This window comes from Schistocerca americana, chromosome 1 (assembly GCF_021461395.2).
Source record: "Schistocerca americana isolate TAMUIC-IGC-003095 chromosome 1, iqSchAmer2.1, whole genome shotgun sequence".
Lineage (NCBI taxonomy): Eukaryota > Metazoa > Arthropoda > Insecta > Orthoptera > Acrididae > Schistocerca > Schistocerca americana.
In genome coordinates, this window is record NC_060119.1 from 258,401,805 (window position 1) to 258,416,806 (window position 15,002).

At 41.8% G+C, this 15,002-nt stretch overlaps 1 protein-coding gene across 1 annotated transcript in view; it reads left to right on the forward strand.

The window, feature by feature from the left end:
- Positions 1–419: 419 nt before the first annotated feature.
- Positions 420–15,002, forward strand: part of LOC124566468 (WD repeat-containing protein 76-like) — a 157,992-nt gene continuing 143,409 nt past the window's right edge. Inside the window, exon 1 of the mRNA XM_047131028.1 lies at positions 420–566. Within this exon, the coding sequence (XP_046986984.1) occupies positions 534–566 (33 nt within the window). The 5' untranslated portion in view covers positions 420–533. The remainder of the gene's footprint in view (positions 567–15,002) is intronic.

Consider the following 15,002-nt stretch of genomic DNA (forward strand, 5'->3'; position numbering starts at 1 on the left):
AGCCTAGTCTTGGAGATTTGAATCTATTTTTGACGCAAAGTGAAGTTTCATGTTTACGCAATGCACCAAGTGTTGCTCAGGGTAACCCTCGTCATTACAAAATGTTTTTTTTTTCATTTTTTAGGCCCTTCTCCTATGTATGAGTTTTATAGGAGAATCAGTTGTAACAACCAAGATTTGTTTCTCTATTTCGTTTTTATCAACGCCTCTGTATTCTCTTCTGCTAAATACTGCACTTTTGTCAATATTCTTACTCATTATTTCCGATGACTGAATGTTGTAAACTGTACCGACGTGAGGTCCAGTCGGAAGTATGGAAATGGGAACTGGCGCCAGAAGAAAAAGGCTGTAGTGTGGACTGTGCATGTGCAAGGTTTCCACATAGTTCTTTGGTACGTTGTTAGTTCCATTTGGCGCGAAACGTGAGATGTGTTTCGGATGCCTTGCAGTTCTTTTTGTTCTTTGCATTTGGCGCGAAACGTTGGACTGGTTTTGTCATGGTTGGGTAGTGTCAGATTGAAAAACTGTTTAAAATGTCGAAAGCAGGAGTTTTAAGAAGAAGGAAGGTTGGTAAACGACAATATGTGTTAATGTTCGATGTCTGTGCCTGTATTTGTTGTGTTTATACGTGTGCGCTAATGTTACAATGTTACGTAACTACTGAAAGACAGCTACGGCAGATGTCATTTTACGGTTTTTGAATAAAGCTCATGTAGTGTGTTACCAGATTGCTGCAGATTACCCGTTTAATGTAGGATGAGTGAAATAACTTCATACGAACTGTTGAAATGAACTGTTTGTGAGTGGAATGTGCTATTTTTCACTTACTGATGTCGACAGAAATAGCTCAGCAATCGAGAAGTTGTCGTGAAAAAGTTTTTTCCAGAACCTGAAAGAGAAGGAAACATGGATATTAAGTCTCTTCTCAACACGAGAATTGTATGATCACCTGCAATACGATAATCGCATGATCACTTTCACATTATCAAAATATTAATATTTCGCCATCTGTAGTGTACACCAAGGCCTGAGTGATTTATGCCTTTTAACAGTCTTGCTGCCTCCCTCGTTGAACAAGATCGTCTCTACTGTTTAGCACCTAGGTATTCATTTAAACTATACACGGCTGCAGAGACCCAATAACTGTGTAATTTGTTTCTCAAAACAGATGTGTTTTTCAATGCTTTTTATTCTGTGTGGCAATTTATGTAAAATGCACCCAGCAATGATACGATCACTCTCGGATACCTTGAGCCATTTCCTAAGTTGTTAATCATCCGTATTTGTCGTAGTGCCTATTGTAATTGTGTATGTATCTGTTCAACTGGGTGGTACTATTTCGTTTCATGTATATGTAGTGCAGGGACTGTCATTAAGTTCCCTTAATTTTTCTGCCGGATAGTCTTGAGGGTCACATTTACAATGCACGTAACGGCCTTCTTTCAAGTCACTTCCCTATAGATATGTGTATGTGCATCATTTCATCAGACTAAAATGCAGGATTATAAGTGGGGGTAGACCAGACCATGGTGTATTGTTAATAACATGTCTGTGTTTACTGTTTTAGACATCTTCCTCATTAAGAATGTTTGTGCTTACCTTTGAGCATACTTTGCAAATAGGTCCTCCTCTTCAAATGCTTGTTAACGATGACAACCATGAATTTGTAATTCCTTACTTTTTTGACAACTCCATTACTTAATTGAACGGGAATGTCAGTCTCTGCAGTTTTATTCGCTTGGTATTTTCATGTATGTTGACTTATTTGCACTTACAAATATGATTTCACTGAAGTATAAATTATTTGTGCTACATTAATCAACTGTACAGTATTGCAATCATTGACTTAAAACTTAATTTCTATCTTACAAGTATGCAAGAATTCTGTGAGACTGTAGTATGGATTGTCTATTAACCATTTGTGCAGTTTACTTTTAGATTAGATTACTTTCATTCCAATTGACCCATAGTGAGGAGGTCCTCCAGAATGTAGAGCATGCCAGTTGTTAAGCTTTTTTTGGCTGCTGGCAAGTTTTTGAAAATGTGTGTTCCTGTATAATGCACACCTTTTTGTACATGAGTAAATGACCATAAATCCTTGTGGAGATTATCCTTATTTCTAGTATTGATTCCATGAACTTAGCTGTTGGTTTGAAAAAATGATATATTTTTAATGACCAATTTCATTAAGGAATAAATATATTGGAAGCAGTAGTTAGTATCCCTAGTTCCCTAAACAGGCCTCTTTAAGATGTTCTTGAGTTCACACCACATATAACTCTTACTGCACATTTTTGTGCTCGGAAAACTTTAGCTTGGCTTGATGAATTACCCCAAAAAATAATACCATATGACATAATGGAGTGAAAGTAGCCATAGTATGCCAGCTTTTTCATTTTTATATCCACTATGTCTGATAGGATTAGCATTGCAAATAGAGATTTGTTTAGATGCTTCGGCAGTTCTGTGGTTTGCTCCTCCCAGTTTAATTTATTATTAAGCTGTAATCCCAAGAATTTAACACTGTCCACTACTTCTATCTGCTTGTCATCATACGATAGGCATATAAAATTATTGAAAGGTGTATTGAGTGCAGTATGTGGTAATTTGTTAAATAATTTCAAACAGTTCACTTTGTGAGTGTTGCCTGTCTTTGTCAGACTGTCTAGGAATATCAGTACTCTGTTTCTGGTGTCATGAAAGTGTATGTTCTCTCTGGTGTTAATTCTGTTCTGTTCTTTTTAGAATATATCAGCGATGCATAAATATAAAGATTTATCACTGTCATTATTTTCATTTTGACGTATAAGGGACGGTAGTGTTCCCTTGGACCAACCTTGCACATTATTTGTAGCCCCATTTTATCACTGACATGACATGAGTGGCCCCATAGTAACGGTGCATAAGATATGAGGCTGAAAAAGTACAAAGTAAGCTGTTCTGGGATACTTGTTGCTCACTAGATCTGTTTCCAGATGTGATAGGACACCCTTGATAACTTTTTGCAGACCTGGTTGATAAGGGGTTGCCAGATAAGTTTGGAATCAATGTGTATTCCAAGCAGTTCTACAGATTTTTGGTTCTTCCTCTTTTGCCAGATGGGGATGCGGAATTTTCTCTGGATTACATAGAAGTTTGTTAGCCGAGAACCAGTTTAGTGTTGAGTGTGTTATGTGATTTATGGTGTAACTTTGATAAATCTCGATCTGTGGTGATTAAGGTTGTCATCCACATAGATAACTGGCTCAGACCTAACGTAAGATAGCAGATCTTTAATTGCAACAGTGAAGAAGAAAGGACCAAGGACAGAACCCTGAGGTACACCAGATGTGACACTATTCATAAGTGTCTCTATTTTGAATTGATACAAATTGTCTCCTGTTATGTAGAGAAGAGTTGATTATTTCTAACTCTGTATTATTTATACTGTAATACTTAAGTTTGACTTGTAGGATGTCAGAGGAGATATAATCAGATGCCTTACTCAGATCACAAAGTTCAAGTGAAACTGTTTGTTTATTTTCAAATGCAGTTAATGTCTGATTAACTATTTAAAGGACTGCAGAGGTGATATTTTTCCCTTTTCGAAAACCGTGCTGCCTACTACAGAGAAGGTCATACTTTTCAAAGTAGTTTCTTAGTTTGTAGAAAATTGCTTCAAATATTTTGGAAAAGATTGGTACAATAGACACTGGTCTACAGATTTCAGGGTGGTGTTTTCCCCTCCTTTTTGCGTATAGGTATAACTTCAGAAATTTTGAGCTGATCAGGGAAAACTCCAACTTCTAGGCATTTGCTCATAATAAGACAGTGGATTGCAAAAGAGGTGTATTGTCCTTTGTATTGTGTAGTTAGGTAGCCAGTAGTAGTCCATGGTTTTAGAGTTTGAAATTTTTTTAACTATATTTATAAAATCTGTGGGTGTGACAGGGTCACAGTGAAATTCACGCCCTTTAAGTAGCTGATAAGCAAGTATATCAATTGGTGGTATGTCTGACTGTTTAATTTTTTTTATTTTAATTCATTTACTGTAGTTGTAAAATATTTGAGCTTTTTGGGCTCAAGTGGGACATCTTGTGTTTGGGCAGAAGTATGTTTTTGTCTTGAAGTATCCCAAGCAGCGTTGCATTTGTTTGGGGCCCCTTCTGTGTACTTTTCATAGGCAGCTTGTTTGACAAGTTTAAGGTTGGCTTTGTAATGTTTTTTACATTTCAGGTAGTCTTATAATAAGTATCATTTTGTTCTCTGTCCCATATTTACCATTGATGCATAAACAAAGTCCCAGTTTACCTTTCTGAGGGAGTCTGTGAATAACTTGACATATTCCTCTTTCTGACCTCTAACCCATGTCATGCTTGGCTTATTATTTGCAACCTTATAATTCTTATCTGACTGTGTATACTGGTATGTTAAGAGTAGAGGATCATGATCTGCAAAACATTCATCTGCAATGCTTACACTAGATAGGTCCCTTGAAAAATTTATTATAATGTTGTCCAAACAGGCATTTCCACGTGTCGGGCTATTGTTAGTATAATATAGATTTATTGATCTGAGTAGGTTTAAGAATGTTTTTGTGCCTAGTTCCTATGTCTAGCAAGTCGACGTTGAAATCACCACGTATTGCTACATTTGTTTTGAGTTTAAAGATTTTTGTCATCATCTTTTCAAATTTCTCGAAAAATAAATTAACATTACTGTTTGGAGATATACACAAGCTAACAATTACAATATTTTGGTCTATCAGTCTTATACAAGTAGATTTGCCATTTAATTCTGAGGAGTATGAACTTACATCTATTGTAGAGAATTGTGTACATTGTCTGATAAATATTGCGGTGCCTCCATTTTTTTCCCTCTCGTTTCTATACATTATAGCTGCCAGAATGTACTCTTTAGGTATGAACAAATCTACTTGATGTTCTATAAGCCAATGTTCTGAGACACACAGTACATCACATTTTTTATTTTACAAAAATGTTCCAACTCTAACAGCTTGGTTCTAACGTTGCAAATGTTGACTTGCAGGATGGTAAGCCAATGTTTTTCATTGAAAATATTGATCAGTTTGAGGACGTTGTGGCAATAGTTAAGATGAGAAACCGATATTTGCCGATAAAATAACCACACACCAACCACAGGCACTTCGGGCCAGTCTCAAGTTAGATGATACACCAATCACAATTTCTCCTCATACTAAGCTCGATAGAACCCACGGTTTTCTCTTCCTTTGGGACCTAACACTTGACTCATGAAGAGCTGCGTACTAATCTGGTACAGTGTAGTGTCCCATTTTGTTTGTCCCATCCAGAAGGGACCAAAGATAAGAGTGTAGACACTTTTATCCTAGCCTTCGATGGCAAAATTTTGCCTGAGAAGGTTAAGGTCGTGGTTTGTGTGTGATGTCAGGCCTTACTCTCCTCCTCCGATGAAATGTTTTATGTGCCGAAGGTTTGGACACATGTCCTGCCTCTGTTCTAATGAGGCTGGCTATCTGTAGGTCATGTGGACGGCCGTCCCACGAGAGCAGCCCTTGTGACCAACCCTCTCACTGTGTCAAGTGTCTGGACCCTTACACTCCTCATTCGCTGCAGGCCTCAGTGTTCAAGAGGGAAAAGAAAATTTAAGAGTATAAAACACTTGACTGCATGTCTTATGAAGATGCAAGTTTCAAGTTGTCACAGTCCTCATCTAAGTGTCTTGCACGACACCTTGAGGCCCTGTTCATATTCCAGGGCCTGCCCTCCAGTAGGACGAGGGAACATCAGCCCCTTCATCCCCTACACATGTAGCACCAGCGGTTCCCACACAACTGGTGTGGCCAGAGATGCCTAGTCATCCCCTGGTGTCAGGGATGAGGGCACCCGTCAGTGTTCCCCCTCTCAAGACAAGGACCAGCAGCTGTGAGCTGAAGAAAAGTACAGTTCTCTTCACTCCCGGAAGATAAAATGGGGAAATCTTTACAGAAATGAAGTCTTGGAAGGATAAGCAGAAAGGTACATTTTTTTCTTAGGCTTCGGACGTTCTGCTTCCTAGCCCCATAGCAGTCAAGCCTATGCACGTGAATGATGGATCGCACAGTCATGTGGACTATGACCTGGTGGCGGTAGCGAAGTAACCACACCCATAATTTTAATTTGCCACTTTCTTAGGCCTGTCACCAATCCTCCTCCAGTGTAACTTTCATGGTTACTATTGCCATTTGACCAAACTCCATCATGTAATGACAATTTATTTTGCAATTGGCATAATGCTTCATGAAACACGGTTTATGGCAGCACCCCTCCCTGTTCTGAAAAACTACCACCCCTACTGTACCAATCGCGTTAATGTCGAGAGGGCATCCTGTGGGGTCTGTACCTTCATACGCTCCAATATTTTTGTGAGCAGGTGCCCCTTACCACTGCACTGGAAGCTGTGGTCATTAGTGTCCACCTATCACTGGAAGAGCTAGTGGCACGGCCCTTTTCCTTTTATTGGAGGACTTGATGCCCATAATACTCTGTGGAGCGGCAACACCGTCTCACAGAAGCAGAGTACCAGAACACCTCTTTTCAGATTAAATGTATGCCTACTCAACACCGGAGTTGCAGACCATTTCACTGTGGCCCATAGAAAATTTTCAGTTATTGATCTTGCAGTTTGCAGTCCAAGTACCTTACCCCTGATTCAGTGGCATGCCGTTGGCTACCTTCGTGACAGCGACTATTTGCCTGTTGTTCTCTCTCTCTCTCTCTCTCTCTCTCTCTCTCTCTCTCTCTCTCTCTCTCTCCACTCACAGACGTGTAGAACATGCTCCATGTTGGTTGTTTTGGAAAGTGTAGTGGCAGGCTTTCTCTTCTGCAGCCCTGTTTGCAGCTAGTCATATGATTGATATCGACAAAGTGGTACAGGATACTATTGATACAATTGCTCATGCTGGAGCGGAAACACCTTATTTAGTGCTGCCTCCTATCTTTTCATGTGCAGGGCTTTGTATCATACAATGTCTCTTTTAGTGAATGGGAGCTTTTCAGCACTTTGAAAGAGTGACACAAGGCCCCTGGACCGGACAAAATCCACAACCAAATGCTCAAACGTGATTGTACCGACAGCTTGAAACATATCCCCTGACTTTTTAAGCCCATTTGGTGGGAGAGTATATTTCTCTTTTAATGGCTGGAGGGTATTATTCCTGTTCTGAAACCCAGATATTTTAACTACCGGCCTATCTCTGTAACAAATGGTCTGTGTAAGCTATTCGAATGAATAGTCAAACACCATCTTTTTTGGTGCATTGAAGATGGAGGGCATATATCATGATTCCAAAGTGGCTTTCGGGCCTTCTCGTGCACCACATATACCTGGTTCATTTGGAATCCGCAGTACTTTCGCCCATCACCAATATGTGGCTGATTGCTGTCAGGGTTGCCACAAGTTCTGGAAATCAGGGAATTTTAAATGTATCAGGGAAATTTGAAAAAAAAAAGTTCGAAAAATTTCGTTTTGGTCTTGGTAGATGAAATGTTCTGTTCACTGAGATGTCGTGCTTTGTCGTTGGCTTGGTGCAGCTGAGTATGTGCGCCTCTTCCCTGCTACCTCATTCTTACTGCTTCTCCCTTTTCTACAACTTCCCTCAGATTGCAGTCTGTGCCGCCACTATTTCTTGTCGCTAGCCTAGCAGCTGCTGACGAGAGGTGTGAGGAGTGGTTAGTTTGGATCTGATTCTCAGAGACTGTTGATGCAGCAGCCGGAGATGGTGGTCATGTGAGCATGATTTGTCTGAGCGCTTGTGTGAATGTGTGTGATCTTGTTTTCTGACAAAGGCTGTGACCAAAAATTTAGTTGTGAGTGTGATTGTCTTTTCTGCGTGCTTGTCTGTGGCTGAGCGATCATCTTTATGCTTATTTCATCGACATTGTGTCTGTGACACATGAACATGGTTTATTCTTGGAGCCAGGACTGCGGTGCTCCTTGGCAAGCCAGAGGACATGTGCAATGTATTTCAGGAATTGTGACTGTACCACCACAAGTACATTGTACAGTGCAGCATTTTATAGGCATTTTATTTATTCTGATACATTTTGGCACTTTGAAAGTAGTTTATATATTAGAAAGTGTGGACAATAAGAAGATGGAAATGGTTGCAGTGGCTGACACGTTGTACACTATGTACTCATGTATGTCTTGAAGAAAAACCCACACAGTACCTGTAAAATAATACACACAACACTATGGGTAATAACCCACCAAAGTGAACATCGCCGAACCAACATTTTATTGGCGGTCGGTACCTATGATGGTTTACACAACTCTTCCCTGCCCTATACACGGCTTTCCAGGGGCCTACATTTTTCCTAACATTATTTCTGAAATCAGAGAAGATTCTTCAAATCTGTCTTGCAACCCCAACAAAATACATATTTTTGTCACCAAATATGTTTTTGTTTTATTGAAATAAAGTATCAGTGGTCTAGATGAAACACACACATCTAAAAAAAAGTTTTGCATCAGCTCAGTTCCAGGAGTTTTGTAACCTGTACAGAAAATTGGAATAGAGATCGACATAAACATCATTTCCGCTCTTTTTAGTGCTAATGGAAACCACACATTGCATATTGTACCACCATACAGAGAGACTTTTCAGAGGTTGTGGTCCAGATTACTGTACCCACTGATACCTCTAATACCCAGTGGCATGTCCTCGATGGTCCCCTGTAGGGTTTGACCTCCATATTTCAAAATTTTTCCGGAGAGTGAGCCAATTGGGGAAGGGCACCTTGCATGGTGCATCGTGTCCATCATGCATCGAGATCTTTAGCCCACTTTCTCGTTGTCGCATTGCAGTGCCGCTCATTCTCCATCCCTTGGGCAAGGCTACATTCCTGGGTGTGGTTTTTTTCATGCACAATGCTGTGTCGCTTTCTGTGCTGACAACGACCTTGCACTTTTTTGCACCTGATATCCAGCATGGTAGCCAGTCCACTGTGGTGGGGCTGCCATGTACCCTGTTGGTTGTAGCACCCTGACAACACAGGGATCTCTCTGCTGATGACTGCGCTGTTAACTCCCTGTGTATGCCAAGTAGTAGATGCCTATCTCCCTGGGACATTGGGACTCCCGACAATGGCCATCCTGCCAAGTGGCCCTTGCTGTGGCTGGGTGGTACCCATGGGGAGGGCCCTTGGTCTGGCCAACCCTAAGCATTTGCGGGCGCACTTCAATGCGCAGGTGTACGAGGTGCGGCTAGAAAAAAACTGGACTAGTACTGGTGAAACAATAAAACGAATGCAATAAGGCTGAAAGTCGCGTGGCCTGTCACGTGACTCTCGCTCCGCCTACTGCTCGTGTTTCATCTGCCTCCTGCACTCAGTCTGCCCGTGGCGTCTGTTTTAAGTAGTTGACGTTTTGTCTGTGCGTCGGAAAATGTTGAGTGTACAGAAAGAACAGCGTGTTAACATCAAATTTTGTTTCAAACTAGGAAAATCTGCAAGTGAAACGTTTGTAATGTTACAACAAGTGTACGGCGATGATTGTTTATCGCGAACACAAGTGTTTGAGTGGTTTAAACGATTTAAAGATGGCCGCGAAGACACCAGTGATGACACTCGCACTGGCAGACCATTGTCAGCAAAAAATGATGCAAACGTTGAAAAAATCGGTAAACTTGTTCGACAAGATCGCCGTTTAACAATCAGAGTAGTGTCTGAGTTAACAGGAGTTGACAAGGAAAGTGTTAGGCAGATTCTTCATGAAATTTTCAACATGAACAAAGTGTGTTCAAAAATGGTTCCAAAGTGTCTTACAATTGAACAGAAGGAACACCGAAGAATGAATTGTTCTGACATCCTGGAAAACATTGAAAGTGATCCCACCTTCTTACAAAATGTTATTACTTGCGGTGAATCGTGGTTTTTTACTTACGATCCCGAAACTAAACGCCAATCGATGCATTGGAAAACTCCTGGTTCTCCACGACAAAAAAAAGCACGAATGTCAAAATCGAAATTCAAGGCAATGATGATTGTTTTTTTTTGACATCAAAGGGATTGTGCGCATTGATTGGGTACCAGAGGGACAAACAGTGAATCAGCATTACTACGTTAGCGTCCTGGCTACCCTACGTGAGCGAGTACGGAGAAAACGGAACGATTTGTGGAGAAAAAAGTCATGGATCCTTCACCAAGACAATGCCCCAGCTCACAGTGCGTTGTCAGTGAAGACGTTTTTGGCAAAACACAACATTCCCATCTTAGATCATCCACCCTACTCACCTGATTTGGCCCCCTGTGACTTTTTTCTTTTCCCTAAAGTCAAGTCAGCTTTGAAAGGAACTAGATTTGAGACTGTTGAAGCAGTAAAAGAAAAAGCGACGGAAGTAATGTATGGACTTACCAAAAATGATCTGCAGCATTGCTATGAACAGTGGAAAATTCGTATGGAGCGGTGTAGAGACCGAGGAGGAGAGTACATTGAAGGAGATAACATGAAATTGTAAATAATTGTAAATAAATGTTTTTTCCAGCATCAGTCCGGTTTTTTTCTAGCCGCACCTCGTATGACCCCAAATCGTTCCCCTCCCTGGCCACACCACTGGAGGAACGAAAGTCTAGGGCTGGCGGCGACGCTTTTTCGCCCTGGTACCTAGTACGTAAGAGAGCTGTTTGGAAGTCTTTCATGACGATGAAGCCTCAGTTCTTTGTAGAGCATTTAGAGGACAAGTTTAGGGAGGTGGAGGGCTTGTCTAAAATAGTCTCTGGGTCAGTTTTGATAAACACAGCATCCTCTCCCCAATCACAAGCATTACTCACTTGTGACAAATTGGATGATGATCCTGTTATCATCACACCCCGTGAGAGTTTAAATATGGTCCAGAGTATTATCAGGGTGTATACGACCCGGGACAGCCGGGAGATTCTGGAAAAACCCGGGAATTTTTTAGAATTCCGGGAATTTTTCATTGTTTTAGTTATCTGTTAAATTTTTGTAATTTTGACTGATAAGAACCAATACTCTAACGAAGGATATTACTGTATACCACTTTTGGAGAATATTACTGCAGCAATAAAACATGAACGAGAGAGAAAAAAAAGGAAAATAAGGCTTAAGTCGCAAAGGAAATGCGCCATATACAACAACAAAGCACTGTGCTCATAACAAGTGTCTGCCAACCAGTGTGTCAAAGGCTTTAGGAAGAATATGCAGTGCATCCTAAAAACAAATTGGCTCCGATGAGCGTGACGTGACAGCTGTTTACATTAGACTCATTTTAGCAGTTGCAGGCGGGGTCTTGCGCGTGCGCAGTTGAGTCGCGTGTGAGTAGTACCCCAGATCACGTAAGATCTTATGTGATCTGCTTCTGGCTACAGATGTGTGGCTTTGCGCCGCTATCTAAATTGCTCCAGTTCAGAAATCGTAGATCCGGGGCTGATGCAGAGAGCAGTCAGAGTTGTAGTGGGGAGGTGGGTAGTCTCCACGTGACCTGTGTTTACGTTTAGTGATTTTGCTGTTTCCTCTTCGGTTATTGCTCTCACATTAAATGAAAACAAAACGGATTTCTGTGGCCGGGAGCTACCAAATGAATTAAAATACGTTCGCATAATTACCGAAGGCTAAAATATGTTGTTAGTTGCAGGTTTTATTTCCACCTTTCTGACAGTTAAGCATTAATTGCCTTGCAGAACAATGAAGCTATTTTTGTCTGTTTGCTAAAGAGATTTGGCTTTCATTAATCTTTTGCGCTGAGGCAGTCAATTTATTTGAAACGAAGTGTTTAATTTAACACTGTTGGCTAGTTTCAACTGTTCGCTGCATTTCAAGTGTACGTTTTCCATTTTGTAGCTCGTATGGCATTATGCCATAATAATGAACGAAACATGAGATAATAAGAGTACTGGTACTCAAGAAAATTTACATCCGAATCTGGACATACGATTGTGCACTTTGCCGAATTATGCATTTTTCCGAAGCTCATGAAGTATCCTCTGATGTCTTGTTTCTTTTATGACATAATGCAAGATCTTTTAATGTATTCCACGTACGAGCATGCGGGCTTCCTGCGTCATCGTAGCTGCGCAGGCACAGTGATGCCTGTTATCTGGCACTGTCTGGCAACTGCTGAAACGAACCAATTTCTAGCGGGTCACGGGAAAATATTGCAAATGATGGTTTGAAAAGTGTTACTTTCAAAGTAAATTTCCTTTTACGCAACATGAACTATGTGCGAGAATGTACGATGAATTTCTTAGATCACAGAGCGTTTGACTCTCATTCAAAAATCTACTCTTTGAGGACGACCATCTAGAAGAATTTCGAGCCCAGAAGATCAGACATTTACGTGGTTATTAAAAATTTTACTCGCACATTTGTGTGATGTTTCTTAAAGGATAACACGCGCAAAAAGATCAGCATTATATGTAGAAGCTTACCTTCTCTTGCAGCTTATTAATCTTAGACACAAATATTATTTGTGAAAGCTTTGTTTTCCTTGTAGCAACACTATGTCTATTAATTTCCACCATTAACTTTTCTTTTTTGTGTGTTCGCACTACTTAAGAGTGATCTTGCTATTGGTTGACTACAACACGTGTCCTATGCTGTCATCAGCTGGCGAGATCATGTGACATGAGCTATGACTGGCTTACAAAAGCGTCGCAATTTAGATTTCATTGCTTCGGAAAGTAACAGGCAGTGTTTGGTGGAATTCGAATTTATACCACCGTAACAAGAAAAAAAATGCAGCGTACATGTTGCTGCACATCACAGATATTTCCAAAACGTGTTTTTTTTCCCTCCTGGGTTTCGTTTTCTATAGTGCCGGCAAATTCTACGTCTGTGTAGAAAATCGTAAACATTCTAAGGATTGATAAGTTTTACAGTGCCGAGGAAAAGTATACTGTCACTTAACACGGAAAAAGAGTAATTTCAACCGGGAAATCCGGGAAAAATCTGGGAAGTTTTTTTCTTGTCCATGTATACACCCTGATTATATTCTGCAGGGACCTTCTTTTGCAGTCTGATGACGAGCTGCACACCAATGTAGAGCAGCGAGGTGTTCATTTCGTTTGGTGTGTTCATCGGGGACAGAGAATTATCAGGTTATCACCGGTGCCTTCATGTTGGCCTTCAAGGGTGATACATTGCCCGAGAAGGTCAAGGTGATGGTCTACTGCTGTGACATCAAGCCCTATATCCCTCCCGCCATGTGGTGCTTTCAGTGCTGGAAGTTCAGCCATATGTCTTCCCACTGTACTTCCAGCCTTACAGGTCATGATTGTGGGCGCCCATCACATGCCAATACTCCATGTGCCCCGCCTCCCAGCTGTGTCAACTGCGTAGAGCATCATTCACCTTGCTCGCCAGACTGCAGGATTTTACAGAAAGAGAGGAAAATCATGGAATATAAGACCTTGGACCAACTGACCTACACTGAGGCTAAGTGGAAGTTTGAATACTTCCATCCTGTTTGTATGACCACCTCTTACGCCCCCGCTACAACTGTTCTAGCCCCATCAGCTCCACCTACCCCAGTCACCTCTGAGTCTGAAGACTACAGCTGCCCACTTGATGGTGGGGAGCAATTCCTTCCCTGTTGCTTCTGCACCACCTACTTTGGGAGCAACTCCTCTCCAACCATCGGGGACTTCTGTCCACACTTCTAAGCTGGAGAAGCGTCCAACTTCTTCGGCAGCCTATCACTTGCAAGGGGTCCCTTGGGTCTCTCCCTTCCCAGGTTTCTGCTAGGGGGAAAGATGACTTTCATCAGTAGCTGGTTGTAGGGTTTCACTCGCATCCTTAGTCCTGGAGACTAAATCAGTCAAGCCCTCCCAGCCAGAGAAACTCCAGGAGCAGCTAGAGAAATCCAAAAAGAAGACTTCAAAGACCAATGGAATGGCGGTGGCACCCACACCACTGCTACCTACAAGCTTTGCTTCTGAGGATGAGGTGGAGGTTCTGGTGTCAGCTGAGGACCTAGATCTCCCTGGACCCTCAGACACCAGGGATACAGACTGCTCAGGAAATAAATCGGTGGCAGCAGGTGACCCTGAGGTGTAAACTGTCTCATTGAATGTTCCATGCCTCCCCAGCCTCATGATCACATCATCCTCCAGTGGAATTATGGCGGTCTTTTCCTCCACCTGGCTGAGCTACGGCAAATGTTAAGTTTTACAGCTACTTCCTGCATTGCCCTCCAGGAAACCTGGTTGTTCATGGTAATGTGTAAGCCTGCCCCCCATGGCTATAAGTGATATTGCAGGAACCATAGCGACTATAATAGTGTCAGGTGGATTTTGTGTCTTACTGGCCGAGGCAGAGATGTCGAAAATTTACTGTCACAACTTGACCTCTGCCTCTTAAATACAGGTGCACCATGCATTTCAGTGTGGCACATGGCACATACTCGGCCATTGATCTCTGGGTTTGCAGTCCTGATCTTCACCCATATCTCCACTGGAGAACACATGATGACCTGTGTGGTATAGTGACCACTTCCCCATCTTCCTGTCACTGCCCTGGCATCAGACCAATGGATGCCTGCCCAGAAGGGCTTTAAACAAGGCGCACTGGGAAACTTTCACCTCTGCTGTCACCGTTGAATCTCTCCCACACGCTAACATTGGTGTGATGGTTGAGTAGATGAATACAACTATTGTTTCTGTGGCAGAAAATGCAATTCCTTGCTCCTTAGGGTGCCCGTGGTGAAAGATTGGCCCGGTGGTCACCAGAAGTTGCTGAAGCAATTATGGAGCGTTGGCAAGCTCTACAGCGGCATAAGCGGCTCCCTTTCCTGGAGCACCTCATAGCCTTTAAACGGCTCCATGCCTGTGTTCGCCATCTTATAAAACAATGGAAGCAGGAATGTTGGGAGAGATAAGTCTTGACCATTGTTTGCCATGTCACCTTCCCCACCTTCCCACGTATGGGTAAAAATCTAATGTGTTTTCAGGTACCTGGTAAAAATCTAATGTGTTTTCAGGTACCTGACCCCAATAGGTGTTAACATAAGTGGTGCGTTATCCAAC